The 20298-nt window shown below is 40.3% G+C and overlaps 2 protein-coding genes across 4 annotated transcripts in view; one reads left to right on the top strand and one right to left on the bottom strand.

The window, feature by feature from the left end:
* On the top strand, positions 1-3643 carry LOC122396939. Its single transcript, XM_043395734.1, has one exon. It carries the CDS (start codon positions 1-3, stop codon positions 1369-1371), a length of 1371 nt encoding a protein of 456 aa, XP_043251669.1. The 3' UTR covers positions 1372-3643.
* Positions 3644-4051: 408 nt separating this feature from the next.
* Positions 4052-20298, bottom strand: part of LOC122396941 (beta-arrestin-2) — a 42972-nt gene continuing 26725 nt past the window's right edge. Inside the window, exons 5-8 of one of the 3 annotated variants that reach the window (XM_043395736.1) lie at positions 19291-19428; positions 8433-8519; positions 7898-8044; positions 4052-6694 (exon numbers count right to left, since the gene is read on the bottom strand). In XM_043395736.1, the coding sequence (XP_043251671.1) occupies positions 6619-6694; positions 7898-8044; positions 8433-8519; positions 19291-19428 (448 nt within the window). In that variant the 3' untranslated portion in view covers positions 4052-6618. Of the gene's footprint in view, positions 6695-7897; positions 8045-8432; positions 8520-15768; positions 15913-19290; positions 19429-20298 lie in introns of all 3 variants that reach the window. The other 2 variants (XM_043395735.1, XM_043395737.1) reach the window with 2 other exon arrangements.

Here is a 20298-nt window from a genome sequence, read left to right as displayed (position 1 = left end):
ATGATCCAAGGGGTGCATTTCGGCGAAGATATCAGACGGTTAAAAAAGGAGAAAACTACAGCCAATGGGAAATTACAACATTTAAACCCGTTTCTCGATAAGGATGATATACTCCGAGTCGGAGGTCGACTCAAACACTCCACAATGCCATTTGCACAAAAACACCCAATTATACTACCAAAATCATTCGTCACAGCTCTCATAATTGAAAACGAACATCGCATGCATCTCCACTCCGGCACACAGACTACGTTATACGCCGTGCGACAGCGTTATTGGCCAATCGATGGTCGCAGTCAAGTTTGGCAGATAATTAAGAAATGCGTTCGATGTTGTCGAGCTCACCCACCACCGATCAACTACATTATGGGTAATCTACCCGAAGCAAGGATCACCGAATCGCGACCTTTCACTAACGTAGGAGTCGATTATTGCGGGCCGTTCCTAATCAAAGAACGCAAACATCGGAATCGGACGAATGTGAAGGTGTACGTGGCCATCTTTATCTGCCTTGCCGTGAAAGCGGTTCATATCGAGCTCGTCAGCGACCTCACGAGTGAAGCGTTCATCGCTGCATTACGACGATTCATTGCTCGCCGGGGTTATTGTATGAATATACATTCAGACAACGGCACGAATTTTGTTGGAGCTTCCAACGAGTTGCGCGAATTACGGAACCTGTTGCAAAGCGACGATCACCGCGACAAGGTAAAATCTTTTTGCATCGAGAAACAGATAGAGTGGCATTTCATTCCCCCACACGCACCACATTTCGGAGGTCTGTGGGAAGCGGCCGTAAAATCTTTTAAATATAACCTCAAACGCGTCGCAGGTGCTGGTATATTCACATACGAAAATTTCAACACGCTAATCATTGAAATAGAATCGATTCTGAACTCCCGACCCCTCACTCCTCTCTCATCCGATCCCAACGATTTACAAGTCCTAACGCCTGGTCATTTCCTAATTGGCGACGCGCTAACGAGTCTTCGAGAAAGAGATTTCAGGGATACGCCATCAAACCGTTTGTCCAGTTGGCAACACGTCCAAAAACTCAAACAGAACTTCTGGACCCGATGGTATCGGGAATACCTGAATGAACTGACCCGGCGCAATAAATGGAGCAAGGGGAGTCACCAAGTCCGAGACGGCACCGTGGTCCTTCTTAGAGAGGATAATGTGCCATCCATGCAGTGGCCACTAGGACGCGTAATCAAGGTCCACCCCGGTAGCGACGGCATTGTCCGTGCGGTGACAGTCAAAACCGCCACGACTATCTTGGATCGCAGCATCAAGCGTCTCGTCCCGTTGCCCAACCAATCCAGCCAGGACGAACCCACACAACCAGTACTCGAGGGAGAAGATCACTAGTACACTACAATACTAACTAAATCAGAACACTCTACACAGATTTACATTCATACATACACGTAACATATCATTTTGATCGGTCCCCTCTCAACGGGGGGAGGATGTTCCATAGCACACGGAATCTTGCTATGTTCTATATTACTCATCGGTGAGGTCCGTTAGAAACGGTGCCGGGGGCAACCGTTTCGGGCCGGGTGCAAAATCGATCGATTGCACGTGTCGCGGAATATTCTCGGTCCTCGAAGGCCCGAGAATGTTCCGCGGCGCGCGCCTCGAACTTTTGCACCCGGCGCGAAGAAAATCCAAAAGACGATCGGGACCAGGGGTATATAGCCAGGGTCCCGATCGCCGGGCGGTACTTGATTTCTGACCAGTATACCACGCACTCGGTATCGTAACACAAAACGCGAAACAATATTCACGAACACAATTTAATTATTATACAAAAATATATAGTTTTTCCTGCACACGTTGTCCAGATTATTTCAAACCCAATTAATCCCAACGGACTTAACAGGACGTAGGGATCTTAAACGTACATTCTTCCGGGTGTCGAAAATATTCGTGACGAGGACTTACGACCCTCGTCGACGCGTCACACAGCAAACGCGTCTCATCCGCGGAGTGTACGAACAGCGCCGAATGCATCAATACGAAGCAACTCTTGGAATAAAATTAGTCATGAACGTAAAAATTACGAATCTCGTGATCGAAGAACAAAATTCTAAAAGCAATAGTATGCATTACAATTTGAGATTTTATTTTGGTACCAAACACGCCAAAGTGGATTTTATTTTATTATATATTAGTACGGGGCAATAAAGTAGTATTGCTTGGCAAGTTCGATTAATTTTATTCCGAGAATCGTTTTGTGCTGGTATTTTCGGCAGCGGAAGTCTGGGTAGCTTTTGCTAATTTTGAAACGACCCCAAACTTACGGACAGCGACATACTTCGACCTACAGATAGTTAAACTTTAAGTGGACATTCGCAATTAATTCTGGGACTGGTTCGATCAATAATTCCTAGAGAAAACTATGTTCGTTGCCGCGCAACACGCACGCTTCCTTTCCCCAATCCTCCAGAAGCTTCTTCGTTCACGAAACATCGAAGAGAGAGATGCTGGCTTTGGTATAATCGGTAATCTCTCCTAAATAACACTCTGTAAATGCTAAATCGATAAAAAATACTATTCTTCCTGTATATACATGCGCACGTTAAAACGCCAGGAGCACGGTCGGACATTGCTCTGGCTAATCTCTGCGGGTCAAAATTGAAGAGAATGACAAGAGCTACCGTTCGTTTGGTCTATTCAATTGACTTTTCGTTCGTTATCGCAAGAAAGAAAAAAAAAGAATGTGGCGATCGACGGCCACGAGGTTCCTAAAATGAATCCAAGCGAGCTGTTGGCTCGCGTTGGACGAGGGTGTCCTTAAAAATAATACTTTGTCAAACTAGGTCCCTTCAGTTTTGACCCAACAAATCATTCCCCTCGAGACGTACAATTACGTTAATTGTAAATTACACTCGTCGACACGCAAAAGTTGCTCTAATTAACACGCTCGCTGTCGCTGCAGTGTCCTTGCAAAATTACCATCAATTTCGATGAAATAACGATTAATTGACAGCGGACGCCTTAACGCTTCAATCGTGCTAATACAACAAATATAGAGTGTTCCTGAGCTGCAAACCAGTGACTCATGAAACGCGGTTAATAAAAAAAAAAAAAAATAAACAAAGAAATAAGTATATTCAACGGTACATTGTATTTCGGTTTAATGTCAGCGCTGTACGAAAAGAAAATTTCTTCCAACTTCTTTTGCCAAGAAAATAACACCGTCAAGTCTTAAATACATAGTAAAGAAAGAGTTAAAACAAAAATTCAATCGGTAGTTGTATAATATTCAGTCTATAATCGACTTGGAACTTTCACGGATCTTTCCTGTTCTCAGCCAAACGAACATAAACGATCACACTAAAAATCAGTGAACATTTTCCAATCACTTAACCGCGAGTCGTCGGGTCAGTTTGATCTGCCGCTTGGAGTCTACTTTAATATTTCACGTTTGTTTCTAAAGGCATTGTTTATACATTAAATCACGTACTCCTGGAATGATCCCTTTCTCTCAATTGCGCCTTGAATTGATCGGTAAATTCTGCTTCGATTCGTTTCATGCCGTCTCTCGATTAGAGAATTACTATTACACCGACGAACACTGAACGTAAATCGTAAACGATCCAGAGAAACTCATGCGGAACTGATGCTCCTTATAGAAACAGGTGATTCAATTTGACAAACAGTCTTCGTAGATCGTGACGGACTGGATCGATTCTTGTCCGCGTCAATCGAAATCTCCCAGAAAAAAGAATGTTCAATGGTAATCCAAGTAATAAGGATGGCACCATAAATGTTACGTTCGGTACTAAAGCGTGATACATAAAAAAGGAATACAAAATCGTACGATTAGTAGCATCGCAAGAAACCCAATGCTCTCTCGACCTCGGTATAAATGTGTAAAAGCTAAAACCGCTGGAATTTTTATTTAATTCCTCTTTATAACCAACACTGCTTAATTTATCGTTAAGCACGTGATGCAAGGTTTACATACATCTATACATATATGTGTGTATGTATATATTCACGTATATATAACGTTTAAGTAGGATTCGTTGCGATGTTCTCTTAAAGAAATCCTGACGCGTGTGTGTGTCACTCGGTATTAGGTAATACAAAAAACATCTTTAAAACGTGAACTTTGATCGCGTGTGTAAAACGCTAAATACAAAGATATATCTACGGTCAATGTAACGCATTGTTTCAATAATTGTTCGCGATGGTCTCAAGTCGCAAACGCTGGTCGAAAGATTAGAAATTACAATCGTATCGTTCAGGCAATGTTTCGAGATAGAAATTCGTTTGAGATCGTTCAGGCTCTCACAGCCTTTTCATAGGTTCGTACAGATACGATCGTTAGAGGCTTCCACGCGTAAGTTATTTCCTCTTGGAAAATGATTTCAATCGTTTGCTAGCATTGCAATTGACTTTATCAAGGTCCCAAGTTCGACTGCTACTGCAGAGTCTGATACAGTATAGTGTCAAACTTTCATTGTGATAGTAATACTGCTTTAAACTACAATAATGCCAATACATCTATTATGCCGTACTAATGTTATAGTCTAGGATCAGGTTCCTGATACATACTGTGATATATTCTATTGTAGTTGTCAAATATTTTATAATATACTTTATTACAATTCTCCGGTACCTGACGATACAGTAACTCTATAACATAGCCCTAGATACTTGACAATGATCCAGTCATTCTGTAATGTAACCCTAAATTACCAATTCAAACCTCTTATATAACCAATTTATATGATTGCAAGACATTGAAATCGCATTCCACGTTCAGAAACCTCTATCATATCTGACAGTAAAAATTGTCGTTTTTAAATGTGTACATGCATATTAACAATAAATACTGCTCCGTGACATCGTTAAATACAGGATCAAGTCAAGATTCGCATTAATTGCGTTACCAAAACCATGGATTTCATCTTTCGAAGTTCAATGTTAGAAAAGGCTGTAGCCTGTAGCCTGATTAGTTTAACAAATATGGCCGCCTCTGTTACCAACGAAACTCAATATATCAAATTAACGTGAAAACAAAAATTTAAATGCACTGAATTCCAGGCCAGAAAAACTGTAGGGAGAACAATACTTCAGTTCACCCACCCACTGTTCTACCGTTCAGCTGTTCAGGCCATAAACAGATTCTTTATCTCTAAGTCTACCGTTCAAATTCGTCTACAGTAAGTCTAACAAGGGATGCTCCATCCCCTACCCAGAAATTAAAAAAATTCTTAAACTTTGGGAGTGTGTAGCTCGTGTGTAATCAAATTCACCGTAAGGGGTAGAAAATTCACCCTCCAAGTATTTGGCTATTTTAGATTCTCTCGTTGTAACTTCGAAACTATGCACGATAGAAAAAAGATTCTCAGACAAGAGTCACTTCTTAAAACTAGATCTATCTTGCTGAATTTTTCTTAAACTTTTTAATAGTTTCCAAGTTGCAACAAGAAAATAAAAAATAGTTAAATATTTGAAATTGAATTTCTACTCTCTACGTGATCTATATACGCCCTGTGTACCCTCAACCCTTGTAAGTCACTTAAGAAGGTGAAAACAAACCGTAACGTACAACGTGTATTTTTCTCTGCAGTATGGCCAAACGATCCACAAAAAAAATAACTATCGTAATTCTACGGGAACAAATAAATAAATACTAGTCCGTGTGTCTGACCTAACAAAGACGACCGTTTTCTCTTCCTTGAGTACTCGTTAAAGAAGCGCGAGTTTCTTTCGACTTGAGCAGAAACGTACGCATACGACAAGTCTACGACTGATAGGAATAATTTTGCGCGAATCAACGTGTAACACTGGCTGCATTACATTAAATACTGGCCATATAATTAAAGTTACAGAAACATCTGCCCGTTTATAGTCCCCCATCCAGAGACTTTCGTTTCGCCTCCGAATAGTCTTCGACGTGGTTCCCGAGCAGACCGTCCTCGAAAGACCATCTCTCGTCACTTGTAATCGATAGAGCTATAATAAATATACGTCATTGGCTAAGATTTTTGGATATCCTCCTTCAACGGTGTGTTCAGTCTTTGATGCTTCGTTACTTGTCACGAATAAAATGCGTCAAAGCGTAAGCGCTCCGTCACGACGAGCAGCGTTTTCCCAACGACAAACTTTCGTCGAGCATATTCGTTCGCTGATAGTTTGTTCTTCTCCTTGGAGAACACGTTGCATTTTTTTTTCTTTTTCTTTTTTCTTTTTTTTGTGCAGCAATTAGTATCATTCTGAGGGTGTGTTTTGTCCCGTGTCGGACAGCGATCCGCCATAGAACCGGTAAATAGATTGGAAACGAATTCTTTAGCAATAGATTTGTCGAACGATACAACTGTTTTCGTTACTTCGTGGCTCGAACGAGCTTTCTTTTCTTCCGAACGAACAATGCTACCATGACGTAGATCCTGTTCGATCCCCGGTCGTTCCTCTCGCGATAGTTCGCGAAGTATCGTATTTGGTTCCGGTGTACTGTCTTTTCTTTTTTATCGCGAGGTAATTCCCATCGAATCGAATTTTTTTTTATGAAATTAGCTTCGTCGGCGATGCAGCGTTTCGAAACATTGGACGTTTTGCTGTTTCGTATAAGTGAATAGTGTCGGAACGACTTGGTCAGGCCTCTGTCTCGCCTTTGTACCTGAGACGAGCGAAGTCTTCGAAGATTATGTCGTCTTCGCCGTAAGCTTCTCTGCAATCAGGAAGAAACGACGCAAATTTGAATGAGGATACACGCAACGGCGGCGTATCGTCAAAATTTTAGTCGTTTTTTTTTTATTTCTACGTTGAAAGAGTGAACAATGAATGACGTAAAACCAGATGAAACCGAGTCGAGTGTGGTAAGCGAAGAAAGTGAATTCAGTGTGGGTGCAAATGTTTGATAGACAACTCGCAGAAGGATAAAGATCGTTTAGCAAACTGGCGGTATCGCGCGAAGAAATAGTTTCAAGTAGAAGACAGGAAACATCGTCTCAAAGTAACAAGAATTACCTAACAGATTGCTCGTGGTTCGAGCATCCTTCGATCAGACCTTGACAAATTTCATTTCGTTTTGTAGAACTTCTGCATAATACTAGTCGTCAATGAAAAACTTGAGAAATGGAATGTCTCTCTGCTTTATCTTTATGAACACCGAAATATTATAATAAACATTAAAGACTCTATACTGCGAACAATATGATAACGTAGATTCGATAATTTGTGGTCCACGCGAGCCTTTAACGTTTCCAAAAGTTATCAAAGGTAGAAAGAAAGCAATGAAATAACTTGACTCGACTAATTTTTAAAGTTTTCTTTATTTCTTTTATTAGAGTGTATCTTTTGCTACTTTTAAAAAGGACCCAGCAAAGTGGTTTCAGAAACGTTGAAGACTGTGTTTCTTCTTTGCAAGCATAGTGATAATCGATCGTGAAGAGAAAGAAAGATCAATTCATTCGTCACTTCCAGATTAAAAAATTAGGGTACGAATTATAGAAATGCCTGGTCTGGAATAAATCGGTATACATTAATTTTATTCGTAATTTTGTTATTGCAATTTATGGTTTGTTGATCTCTGGTCCGCATCCTGCTTAAATCACGATGCTATATTCCCCTCGACCATAATCTTTCTTTCTCCCTGCAATGGAACAGGGGCTTCTAATTGACAAGCAGTACGTTAATTGGTAATTAACGAAGACGAGGGTACGATCGTGTCTAACGCTAGATCATTGACACGGGAAGTAAAAGTTTCGCTTCCAAGAAAACGTTCCGAGCGCTTCTTACTAATATTGGAGGGCCGAATAAGGGACATATTGTCGGCAGTATAGACGTCAGCGACGAATGATTTCGTAGAAACGTTCGACACGTTTTTGATCGACGAGAATAACTCGACAGTACTTAAATATTGACCACGTACGTGTCCAATTGGATGAGGTTCGTGTCGAGCGGTATTTCACCGCTGTCTGCTTTTTGCGTCGGGCTTGGACGCGTGGTGGATGGCGTCGGTTCTTCCTCTTCCGGCTTCGGGTGCATCAGAATGAATGGCAATTCCGCGACTAATTCACTGTAAACGACGTATGAATTACAGTTTAGTATCGTCCGCCTGATTTTCATCCGCAAACTTAAACTCGATGCCCATAAAATGGCAAAATAATTTTTCTAGCCACGAGCAGTCTCTTTTCATTTATTTTAATATAGAAATGATCAAAACGTTTATAATTAAATTACATGTAAATTTTTGAAAATATAATCAATCGGACTTATCGAAAATTTTTAAATATAGAATGTAAGACCGTCTGATTTCGAATGATTAGAAATTAATAAAGATAGACTAACACTGATGTTCGTTAATATAAATTACCAACGTTTGCGATGCTTTTTTTCGATTATACGTACACGAGTGAAGGAAATAGTGATATTCTATATAAAAATATTGGTTCGTTGAAACTTACCCTCCAAGTGCGCCAAGACAAAGTTTCACTTTGACTTTGTACTGTACGATAATCCCAAGGTTCTCGCGCTGCGAAGGATCCACCACACTGTGGAAAAGTACAGTTACCATCGCCGTCCGATTTCGTTTGTAATTTCTCTAATTTCCAAGCGTAGCATGCAACGTGTTAGCGCTACACGACAATTCGTCACAAGAAAAAACATACTCAGCGCGCGAGAGAACAGTACAGCATGAGAAATCATAGGAAAATAGTAGCTAGAACGCGAACGTCAGAAGATACGTATCGGAAACTGAGATTGCAGACAGTGATCAAAGAAAAGTGCGCGGTCCGCAGCTGTTCTTTCGGGTTGCAGGAGAAGGCTTCAAAAGCGAACGTACCGGCGGAATCATGCTGTTCCGAAAGCAACAAGTACAAAAGCGTCCATTCGAACAAGTAGAAGCGGAGGGATAGGATGATATCGATTTTGTCCAAGCATACACGCTTTGGAATTTGTACGATTCGATGGTTCTCGCAACTGACCGCCGCGGCCGAAAGAGGGCTGTCAAATAAATACGAGAAACAAAATTGGATTCTCGTGACAAACGCTGGAAATTGTAAAAACGTCTGGTCTCGTTCGTGTTAAACGAATTTTGCAAATTTTAAGCTACAGAAAATTATAATAAAAAATGACACTGAAATCTGATCTTGAATTAATTAATTCGATTAATGACACGTTACGCTTATTGATAAATTTTTTTTAATCACGCGACAAGTCGAGGAATTATTTGACGATTTCCTCCTCCGGCGGGCTGGTCAAGTGCAACTAGTCCGTTTTTGCCATATCTCTCCACGGATCAACAGCGTTCAGGGTTTCGTAGCAGTGTCAACGAAGCAGAATTGATTCTTCGACGCAACTCTACTATCCAAAGTTTAAATTTCTCTGAATCTACGCTCCGTTAATCAAACGACAAAGGCCAGTCCCCGGAGGCAAAACATTGGTTGCGAAACGCAATACTTGGAAGTGAATATTTTATTCCGCCGGTGGATGGACCGTAGAACACCGCTTGTTCGAACGAAATTTTACTCACTGTCCAATTAAGTTCTGTATATTTGAATTCATTAATCCGAACGTAGACTCCGGCTATTTGAACAAACAATCAATATTTATATGAACGACCCAATTATACGAACTGTTTGTTTCCCGAGCGTTCGGATAAACAGAGTTCTTCTGCATTTCGAATTTAATGCGTTCCATTTTGCAGAAACAATTTCAGAATTAAACGTGAAAAGAAAACTGTAAATATGTACAATTTTGTGAAACGGTATTTATAAATGCAACAAATTAATAATGTTCCTGTAAAATTACTTCTGAAAAAGGGAAAGAATACGTTCTTTTCAGATTTTTCAGCTCGTTTCGGTAAAATAAAGTATATTGAATTCAATTTATGCAATAAAATGTCTACTTCTAATTATTGCACGTTTAATATCACCGGAGACTGGCCTAACGGGATACTTGTTCCGTTCTCGTCGCAGAGCAGAAGAAATCGTGTCTAAAAATCAGAGTCGATCAAATTTTATTCGCGAACGAGGAATAAAAATTTTAAATTCGTTCGCAAGCCACCTTTCGTTTACGTTTCGTTTGTAAATTAGAATCCATTTACGGATCTCTGAAACCGATAGACACGCTAAAAATTAGTTTACGAACGAACCTAGAAACGTTACTTGTTGTCCGTGAACAAAATTTCCCCGACTCTGCCAGAAATACATACTAGAGTGTTCTATCAAGCAGCCAACCGCGATGCTTAAAATCTCGCTTTCCGATATCGATACTAAACGTGCCAGTCCGCTAGATTCGTCAGCCATTTCTCCAAAAAAGAAACAATTCGAAATAAGAATGCCTCGGAGCACAGTCGATCGCGCCATTTTTCACGACTCCTCGTCGTCTGTCGCTCTGCAGAATTACAATCGCCATTATCCCGAACTGTACGCGAATATTTGCATAATTCCGCGTATTTACCGTTCTAATTCTATCATTGTTGCTCTATTGAGATCGACGACGAAACGTTTCCTAATGTTTGCACGCGCGATACGTTGTAATTTCGCGCTACGCGTCATTTGATTGATTTATCCGCCGATAGAAAACAAAGTTCAGCGTCGAAACTGACGAGCAAAGTGAATTCGGTCTTCGTTTGCCAATTTTGCAATATCCTATCGATTTTGTCGCGAGACCGACAACCACGCTAAAAAAAAGAAGCGAATATCGCTTTCTGAACGCGAGGATGGGGGAAAAATGCAAAAATTTATTTCAATACTGTTTTAAATACCATTTCTTTTTTTTTGACAACTCTTTTCTTTCGTCGAACCGAATTTTTCTGCTTAAAGATTCTCAAATAATTAACAAGTAGCTAGTCTTCGGATTAATAATAATACGTGTGTTTGTCGATTATGTAAATTATGTAATTTTAATGCCAATGAATGCAAAGTACGTTTGCGAACGACTCGCTTGCGTACGAACGAGGAATGGAGCCATAATTCTGCGAGCGTTCCGTAACAAAGTCTGGTCTGAGCGAAGCAACGAAACGTTCTGAACAAATAGGAGAGCGCAACGCGATCGAATCGATCCACAGAACGAAAGAAAACCCGCGTGTTTCAATTCCGAATATAGCTCCGTAAGCGGAAGAACCGCGCTCACGCAACGAAAGCGAGCAGACAGCCGCTATTTTCGTTCAAGCGTAATATGCTCTTCAAAACAATTAGGGATTTGCGTTTCTGGGGGATTCGGGAGAACGAACCAAATTTCGAGGACAAAACGGATCCTGCGTACAACGGTTACGACGATATTTGTATCTAGAATATCTGTACGAATATCTGGCAAATGGATCGATCAAAACTACGCTTCGTTTACCAGTGAGGTCGATATAATAAAAATACACGGTTCCATTTTGAGCGTGCGGAGTTATTACAGTCTCTGTACACAATAATTTTATAACAAATACGACTCCATTGTTGTGTGTTCCCTCTTCGAATCGGATGACTTTTACAATAATTAAAATTATTAAGAATAAAGTTTATAACGTTGAACTCAATAGCAGTGAATGATTTTAATAAGTCATATCTTAAAACAGAGGAATTTTTAGAATGTTAATCGACACTTCTGAATTAACATTAGTACAATTTTTCAAAGATTATCACAGTGTTTCGAAAAAATACAAAAGCAATCGTATCGATAAGAAATTATCAGACTGTCTCCTGGATACAAATGAACGACATTTGTTCAAATAATAAATTGCTTGTTACGACTACACCCACTGTTACTGAGTTTTAAAATAATTCCTTTGTACGTTTGGCAGTTTGATAAATAACTGCGTAAGGTATTCAGTCGCCTCTGATCGCGTTCAATGCGAGAATTTATGATCGAAGGAAGCAAGAGGTCGATGGTAGAAAACTCGTTCGCTTTCCACGTGTCTCTTCCATTTTCAGTTATCCTCCTTCCGGGGGTAACGTTTCAAAGCTTCGCCCAACCCCTGCCGTGTCACAGACAGTTCTTCTGTCTAACAATGAAAAAAACGTCTCGATGGATCTTATTACGCGAGATTAATGACGTGGAAGCGTGCATGTGAACGAAAAGTCTGGTTCTCTGGGCGAAGGAAGCAGCTTACCCGACTAGTTTCGAGTTTCCGGACTCATTACACGATAGAATTTCGCTAATACTTTCATAGAAATGCGAAGAATGGTTGTTTACAAGATATTATGACTCCGAACAAAGTGAATTTTCTTACAGAAAGCTTTTTTTTCTCAGCTCTCTTCAAAGCACTTCTCAAAGAACGACGTGCCTATTTTTTGTAAAAATGACGTTTAACAAACTACGTCCAATATTAAGTTCTGCTAAGATCTGATCAGCGTTGGTTTACGAATAATGGTTGTAGTTTACATTTACACCAACAGCCAAGAAGATACTAATCCACGATTCCGAGCATCAAAGTGAAACTTGATAAAGCGGTGGTTGAAATTCTCTTTGCGTCTCGAGCACCGAAAGACAAAAGACAGACCTCGAGAGCTTTTTTTACGACTACCGTTCAAAGCTGGGTATAATCCGAGCACCATAACACTGTAGTTCACTTTCTAGTAGAAATGCACCGTACTGCACGGATCGACAAAAACTGCCCACGAATGATGCTCACGATAAGAAAGAAATCCGCCTTTTTACCCAAAAAATATGTTCTCACGGTAGTAACGCTATTAGTTTATATAAATTAATGGTAAAAATAATCCATCATGATCGAAGTTAGCCGTATGAGACACAAATATTTTTCCTATTTTTCTTTTTAAAAACAAGTATGACGATCTATGGTATATCAAGGTTCTTAAATTAAATTTTAATAATGGAATATTACATAAATATAAGTTATCTATCGTTCGACGTAGGATTTGTTCGATTGAAAAATAACAAAATGGTGACGCTTTAAACCGAAATGCTAACTTTGTTGCAAGAAACTGGCCCTTTGCTTATATAGAAGTCAGGTAAAATTAATAAAATGTTGCTCATCTCTGATTCGATACGGCGATTTCGTTGAAACAAATAATCGAAACGCGTGGAGATATTTGGCTACAAGGTGGCCGTCAAAAATGGAGATTCGATAATGTCGAAGTTAACTCGCGAGCCACAGGTTCCTTGGCACACGTGACCGCAATTTCGGGCACACGCAGCTTCGCAACAGAGAAATCGTGATTGCACGCGTGATCAACCGTGCTCGTATAAATAGCGAAAGAGAGAAGGATAGAGAGTGAGAAACAGAGGCACGTACACACAGTACCGATCGAAAGTTTGGGTACAACGTCTGCATAAACAATTATGGTTATCATCACCGGGATCTTCGGGATAAAGCAGAGACGCTAAAGAGACGTTATCCGAATTGAAATAACATTTATCGAAGTTATTTCAGAATGAATGGATTAGATCAGCAGCGACGCGTATGAAGAATGTGTTCTTTAACAATGAAAAAGATGAGGATAAACATTTCGACGAAAAGAAGAATCGACTTTTTAAATCAGGAGAAAAAACATTGGTGATGGTGATGGATCAAAGTTTCGGGAATAAGAAATTGTTCGTTGAATACGCAATTATCCGATATAAACAGTGTGGCGTGACTTATAAAATACCGGACACGTTATCGACGAAACCTCTAATTAGAAGTTTTTGAATTATTGGTGTAATTATTATTAGGTTAAGTTGTTACAGGCCTCTTTTTTTAATACTCCGGTTCGACTATTTTGTTGTGGTATTATTCAAAAATTGTATAAAAAAATTAATGTAGAAGAATCAGTGTGGAATATTATAAATAGAAATGTACAAAAGAGTAACTATGCTATACTTATTTCCGACCAGTGCCCCGTCGAGGACGCTGAAATTATGCGCAGAAACGATTACGGTGGCGGTAAGGGCACCATGAACCAAGAATTTTGTCCAGAATATAAATCCCCCCGGATGAACAGAAAATAGAAGTTCAACATTCGATCCATGATCGTCAATATAATACGAAAATATAACGCGTCGATATAATTAAAACATTTTTAAATTAATATTTATAGTATTTATCGGCAATGTGTACAGAAAACATCTTAATATTACACTTTTTATTAATCATGGCAAAATTTGGGCTTTCCAAGCAGCTATCCAAGCATTGCTGTATACGTACAGTCTGTTTCATAAGAGCGTTGGAGCTATATCTAAACAACAAGTAAATATTTTGTAAAAATTCATGGAGGGCATCAAAGTTTATTTATAATACTACGTCGCAAATACCTAATATTGTGTGAAATCTCCTTTATTTTGTAGTATAGCCTCACAGCGTTTTTGCATACTTTTGACGAGGTTTTCAGCGTATTCTATTGGTAATGATCTCCATAAAATTCTTATTCGGCGGCATAATTGTTTCAGGGTGTATACTTGTTTTCCCTGAAGCCTTATCTTAAGAATTGCCCATACATTTTCAATGGGGTTCGCGTCCGGTGACTGTGAGGGCCAGCTTAAAACATTGATACCGTTTTCTTTTTTCCACTCGGTGCAAAGACGGCTGCGGTGTTCGGATCATTGTCCTCTTGTAACACCCACGAAGCATTATTGTCACCAAACCACACTCTAGCTGATTTCAACAAGCATTTTTCATAAATTTTTACCATTCTTTCAGCATTCAAATTTTCGGTGAAGAGAAACAAATTTCCAAAACCAAGGGAACAAAAGCATCCCCAAACGTGGACCTTAACTGGATGTTTAACAGTTAGTTGTAGCATTGGATTATGTTTGCTGGTCCAGGCTTTCTTTTTAGGTACCCACGCCCAAAACGAGGATTCGTCAGAAAAGATTACATTGTCCCAGTTGCAATCAATATTTTTCTGGGCCCAAGCGTATCGCATACTGACGTGTTTCGCGGAGAGCAAGGGCTTTCGCAGCGTGCTTCTATATTTTACGTTGGAATCTTCTAATCGCCTTTTTATTGTTGAAACGGCAAGCTTGATTCCTTTTTTTCAAGCTGTTTTTGAGCTTGTCGTAATGACAGCGACGGATTTTTTTCGAACAGTCTTAGAATCACATTATCCTGTCGCTCTGTTGTTCCACCTTTCTTCCCTCTTCCTTCAAAGTCATCAACGTTTTTCACTAATTTATAACGATTCATCCACTTTCTAACAAACTCTGTCGATTTCCTCATATAACGAGCCGTCGCAGAAAAGCTTAATTTTGGAACTTTCGGATGCGTACAAAGAAATACAGCTTCGTATCGCCTAGCGTACGCCGCACTCATTTTTAAGCATTCGATCGCTCGGGCTGACAAACGAATACTGCTTGAGTATGGGACGCGAGTCGAGTAACGCGATACTCTTTATAAACATCTGAAGTAGATCTGATAAATGTTACCGCTCTTCTAGCTCCGTCATTCGAAAAATCGCTCCAACGCTCTTATAAAACAGACTGTATATCAGCGAAGAGGATTTATCATTGTACTTCTACTCGTGGGTATAACTTCTAAAGAATTATAATCAAAATTTAGTTACGTCTCCTTTTGAGACAGCAAAATCATTTACGATAATTTATTCGAAATGTCATCGAACGTATCGAACGTCTTGTACACATTTCCGGCTGTAATGTAAACGTCATTTCAACCGAACAAGAGAGCAGAAACGGATGAGAAAGATATGAAAACGAGCAGAGAGATTCCGATTGATAGAAAGTATCGGTGAAAAATATGACGGAATTTTTTTTTTAATCGCGAAACTCGTGCACCCAAACTTTCGTTGCGGCAGGGTGTAAATATATCCAGGCGTGTTGTTGACTTCCATCGACAAGCGGCGGTTTCCTTACAGAGTGCTGGACGCCAGATTGGTGTCCTCGTGTTTGAGCTGGCCGTCGAGGGCAAGCCCCCATTTATTTTTGTTGTTGGCGAGAAGCGGTGTCAGAAAGAACACTTTGCTCAGCGTGAAACCTGGCCCCACCGGGCACCCCTCCCTGACAAACATGTAGCACAAGGGTGAAGGTAAACGTGCCACGGATCTAATATCCGGATTTCGGAACTCCGGTTCATCCGGCACATCCGATCACCAGGGCTGGGTACACATTTAAAATTGGTTTCTGCGTCTTTCTCTGATACCCTTTATTTTCGTCGAGACGTTTGCATTTAGAGTAATTGTTTGACTTCTTTGGGGAGCGGACTGTACAGCGTTTATTGACTCTTTCATCCGAGATTCTTGGTAATTGCGAACGGAATTGATTATCGAACGCGTATTGTTTCTTTCTGGCAAGGGGAACGCGAAACCTGCGAATTTTCTTGAAATTTTCAAGCGTCGGATAAACCACTGTGTATGACCTAATTACAATTATATTTATTAACCCGTGAGTACTATGCAAAGGTCCTAGACATTTGTCTAGACTATGAAAGAAAGATGTGTTGGGAATGTTCTGACAAGTAAATTTTATGCATACTGTTATGTTTAAACAGTACAGTGAGTCCTCGAGTTACACAGATTCGTACATACACGGTTATAGTCCTAATTACGTACTCGTATATACACATCTTGCATGTGTATATGTATTCACGCATGAAACGAGGTTTCCTTTTCATGAAAGTCGTTAGCGGATATTGTTTCGCGTATTAGATAACATTACCGATGCACAGGCGGCACGTACTATCGTTTGCATATTGCCCTTTGTTGTAGAAACAATTACCATTGCTTTTGCTTTTTACGTAACTTCATAAAGAATTATCTATGCGCACAAAAAAAATGGTTCGATCCTCTTCAGTTTGACAAGAGCAAGAATAGAAGTGGACGAATTAATCGCATAAATTGAAAACTCACTGTATTTGAAACGAGATTTTATGTCGAACGTCAAAAATTAGGTGCATAGTAGTAACGAATTAATTATTGAATCCGTTTGTGAGAAAGAATTTTGAAAATCACAGTTGCGTCAAAATCAACTGGCGACTCACGGCCATTTTTCCCATCATTATAGCATGGCATTTTGCAGCTTGTCACGCAACAGCGTAAATAGCTTCTAAGAAACATAAATTAAACGGCGGAGATTGTAATATTCTTAAATAATGTGTACAAATATGACCACATGGTTTCCTGTTTCTATACTATAATTAATGTCATGCATTCTCTGCGCAGTCAACGTAGCCTCTATTAAATATAATTTTCTACGGTATATGATGATATTCTACCATTAACAGGAATACCACATAGAATGAAATTATCAAGTCACGATCCCTGGGTTACGTGTTTTCTACTTTTACATTTTCAACGTAATGATATTCAAATGTAATTTCATACGATACATTGTCATTACTAGCGATTAGATGACTTCGTTTTGATATTTTAACATCGCATTTTAAAAGAAAATAGAAAAATAGAAAAATTGAATATAATTAGTGGAACAAATTAATAAGACGTACTTTGAACATAGTACTATGTTTTTATTCCTAACTGTACCTTAGGAATCTTATTGAACTCGCTGCATATCTCAGCGAAAGATGGACATGCGCCTGTAGATTTTCACGAGAAGATTAAATAGAATGGTAGATATAACCAAACGTAGGAAGTAAACTTGTTTTGGTGGCCTTCAGCCGCCAATTGACGTTGATCCAACTATAATACTGTTCGCTCGTCAACCCGTTCGACCGATTCAATCACCTCGACTTAAAGAAGCGATCGCGATGTGTATCAATACTATATCAAAGTTCTACGTATCTGTTCGGGTTTTAATAATGATCGTAGCAGCGTCGACGTTTGTATCGATTCGTATCGAAACGCGTCAACCCCCGTCGCGGTCGAACTATTAAAACGCGTGCACTGAAATTTCACGAAGTCACCGGTCTCTCCTCGCGATTCCGATGCGCAATAATTGCGTTCGAAATTTAAATTTGGTTTGCGATGACTGGGTGTTTGGGGCATACGAGCAAGCTGCCAACGTAAACTCGCCTCGGATTTTCGGCTGCAGATGCTGTCGTATCAAACATAAAAAGACAGTCGTGTTTCACTGCGTAGTAAATGTAAGATCAAACGAGAAGCCTGAGATCCTGAGAATAAGTGTCAAATTAAAGATTGCCGATCGATTGGTTTAAACTTCGAGAACAGAGACTTGGAGGTAACTTTATCGTTTCGAATTCGATTGTCTTGAACTTTTTTGGGAAACTTTTGAGAATCGCTACGAGTATCGTGTAATTAAATACCGGAGAACCACCCCCAAATCTCGGTGAATCACGCGACTCGAAATCTCAGCGACCATTCGACTCGACTCGAATCTCGACGGAGACAGAGCGATAATAAGCTACTTGACACGGACACTGACGATCATAAACACACACCCACGCGCCTTTATGCGTGTAAAACACGGAACTTCAGCTTGTGCGTCACACTGCAACACAGACTACGGATATACGGGAGAGGAGGAATTGAGAGACGGTGAAAGAGTGATAGAAACAAGGATGTAACGGGGCGTTTTCGTTGATCGGCATATCAATCGTGGAAAGACACAGACGTGGAGATAATAGAGAAATAAAGTGAACGGGATGAAGGGGTTTTTGACGAGGGGGCAGAAAAAGAGGGACACGTGATCGTTTACAGGGGAAAAGGTAGACCACCACCGATGGAGTACCATATCTATAAAGTCCCCAGCAAAAAAACCATCAAGAAAAATACTGGCATTCCACGTTGGAACGGCGTTCCCATACAATATCGCACTTCGTTTCAGCAATGGTCGCCCGCGAAGACTGCAAACGGGCTTCGATGAGTCGCTACCCCTCGTCGCGCGGCGTAATTGAATGCCTTCTCCCGCGCAAAACAGACTCATAAACCGATATGGTTGTCTTGTTGTCCGAAGCTGGACAAACAACGGAATCCAACGATCCGACGAAGGGTGTATTGGTTTGTTCGAAGACGCGACGACGTATCGGATAAATATTGAATCGGGTGTCGTTTGCTTTGTTCCCAGATATCGAGGATCAAAAATTAATCAAAGTCTGCAAGGTACTTTGGCAACGAATTCCTTCGATTCGAACAAAAACTTTCTGCTTGCACGAACGATAGATCAAAATTAAAATATTTTTGAAAAATCAATGAAAGGATGGAACGATCGTGGCTCATGAATATCAATACACCCCTCTTCGAGCTGGCAAATAATCGCCGAAAGAATGGATCCACTGGAACGCGTCCATTTATATTCGGAACCACGGCGCGCGTTCTTCGATACTTTAAAAACAAATCCTGGGGAATCGCGATAATCTTTCCCCAGGATCGTTTGGCCCGTTTCCAATCTTCGGTCTCCGAAACGTTTGGCAAAGGAAAAAAAAAAAAACAAGAGTACGTCGGTCAATGTTTGAGCACTCACATTGTGCTAGATGCGAGATTGGTGTCCTCGTGTTTAAGCTGACCGTCTAGAGCAAGACCTCGCTTGTCTTTGTTGTCAGCAAGCGTCGGCCTTAGAGAAAAGACCTTGCTCAGGGTGAATCCTGGCGCTACCCCTATACTGTCAGTGCAATCATCTTATTTTCCGTTTCGTCGTGTCACAATATCCTTTTCGGCGTTTATCGCGTTCTATCGTTTGTACACCCTAGGCGTTAATACTCGGTCGGGACGGTATCACATTACGCCACCTTCTTTCAAAACTGTGACTCGAGTTCGATGTCCCGACATTGAAAATTGCGAGAAAATATGAGGCGAGTGTTCCTAAAACTATTCGAATTCATCAAAAAAGTTTATCATCCAAATATCTTCCACTGCAAACCTAACAGAGATTTCAATGAAATCTAGAAGGGTTAAACTGGATTATACGTTTGATTTCAACATCGAAAAGAAAAAACGGAAAAGGGGATTTAAATGATTTCAATACACTTGATGATAGAAAAAAAGGTGAAGTAAATTGCCTAAAATTAATTAAATTAAAAATGCCCGTTGTCCTTTTGTAAGATCGTGGCCTCGAATACGAACACTCGCCGAATTTTCTTCGCCGTGACCGTGTTTCGAAGCGCAGAAACCAGTGCAAGGCGATTGTTGACACAAACTACTCGATATAATAGAGATTTTCCCCGGTCGGACGGCAATTTATTACAGGACTTTGCGATTTACGTCTAACCGCGCCAGCGTCGATAGATCTCGAGCGTCCGGTGCCTTGTCACAGTGGCGAATCTATTACTTGTAAATTTTCCAGCTACCCTCCACTTGGGTGTGTGTCTGTGTGTGTGTAAAACACTCGTTCGAGAGCATCGAGCAATTTAGAAGACGGAATATCAGTCTATCGACAATGTTGTCGCGGGTGTCCCGTTTTCGCGTAAGAGGATTTTCCATCGAACTAGATACCGTGATCAGGCACGCGATCTCTCGTTCTTTTAACGCAACA

This window comes from Colletes gigas, unplaced genomic scaffold (genome assembly GCF_013123115.1).
Source record: "Colletes gigas isolate AHSC1104 unplaced genomic scaffold, ASM1312311v1 Colletes_gigas_Sc00008, whole genome shotgun sequence".
Taxonomy (NCBI): domain Eukaryota; kingdom Metazoa; phylum Arthropoda; class Insecta; order Hymenoptera; family Colletidae; genus Colletes; species Colletes gigas.
This window is presented reverse-complemented; position numbering and strand designations above follow the sequence as displayed.

Coding starts and splice junctions, on each gene's coding strand:
- LOC122396939 (XM_043395734.1), top strand. CDS start 1: ATGATCCAAGGGGTGCATTTCGGCGAAGATATCAGACGGTTAAAAAAG.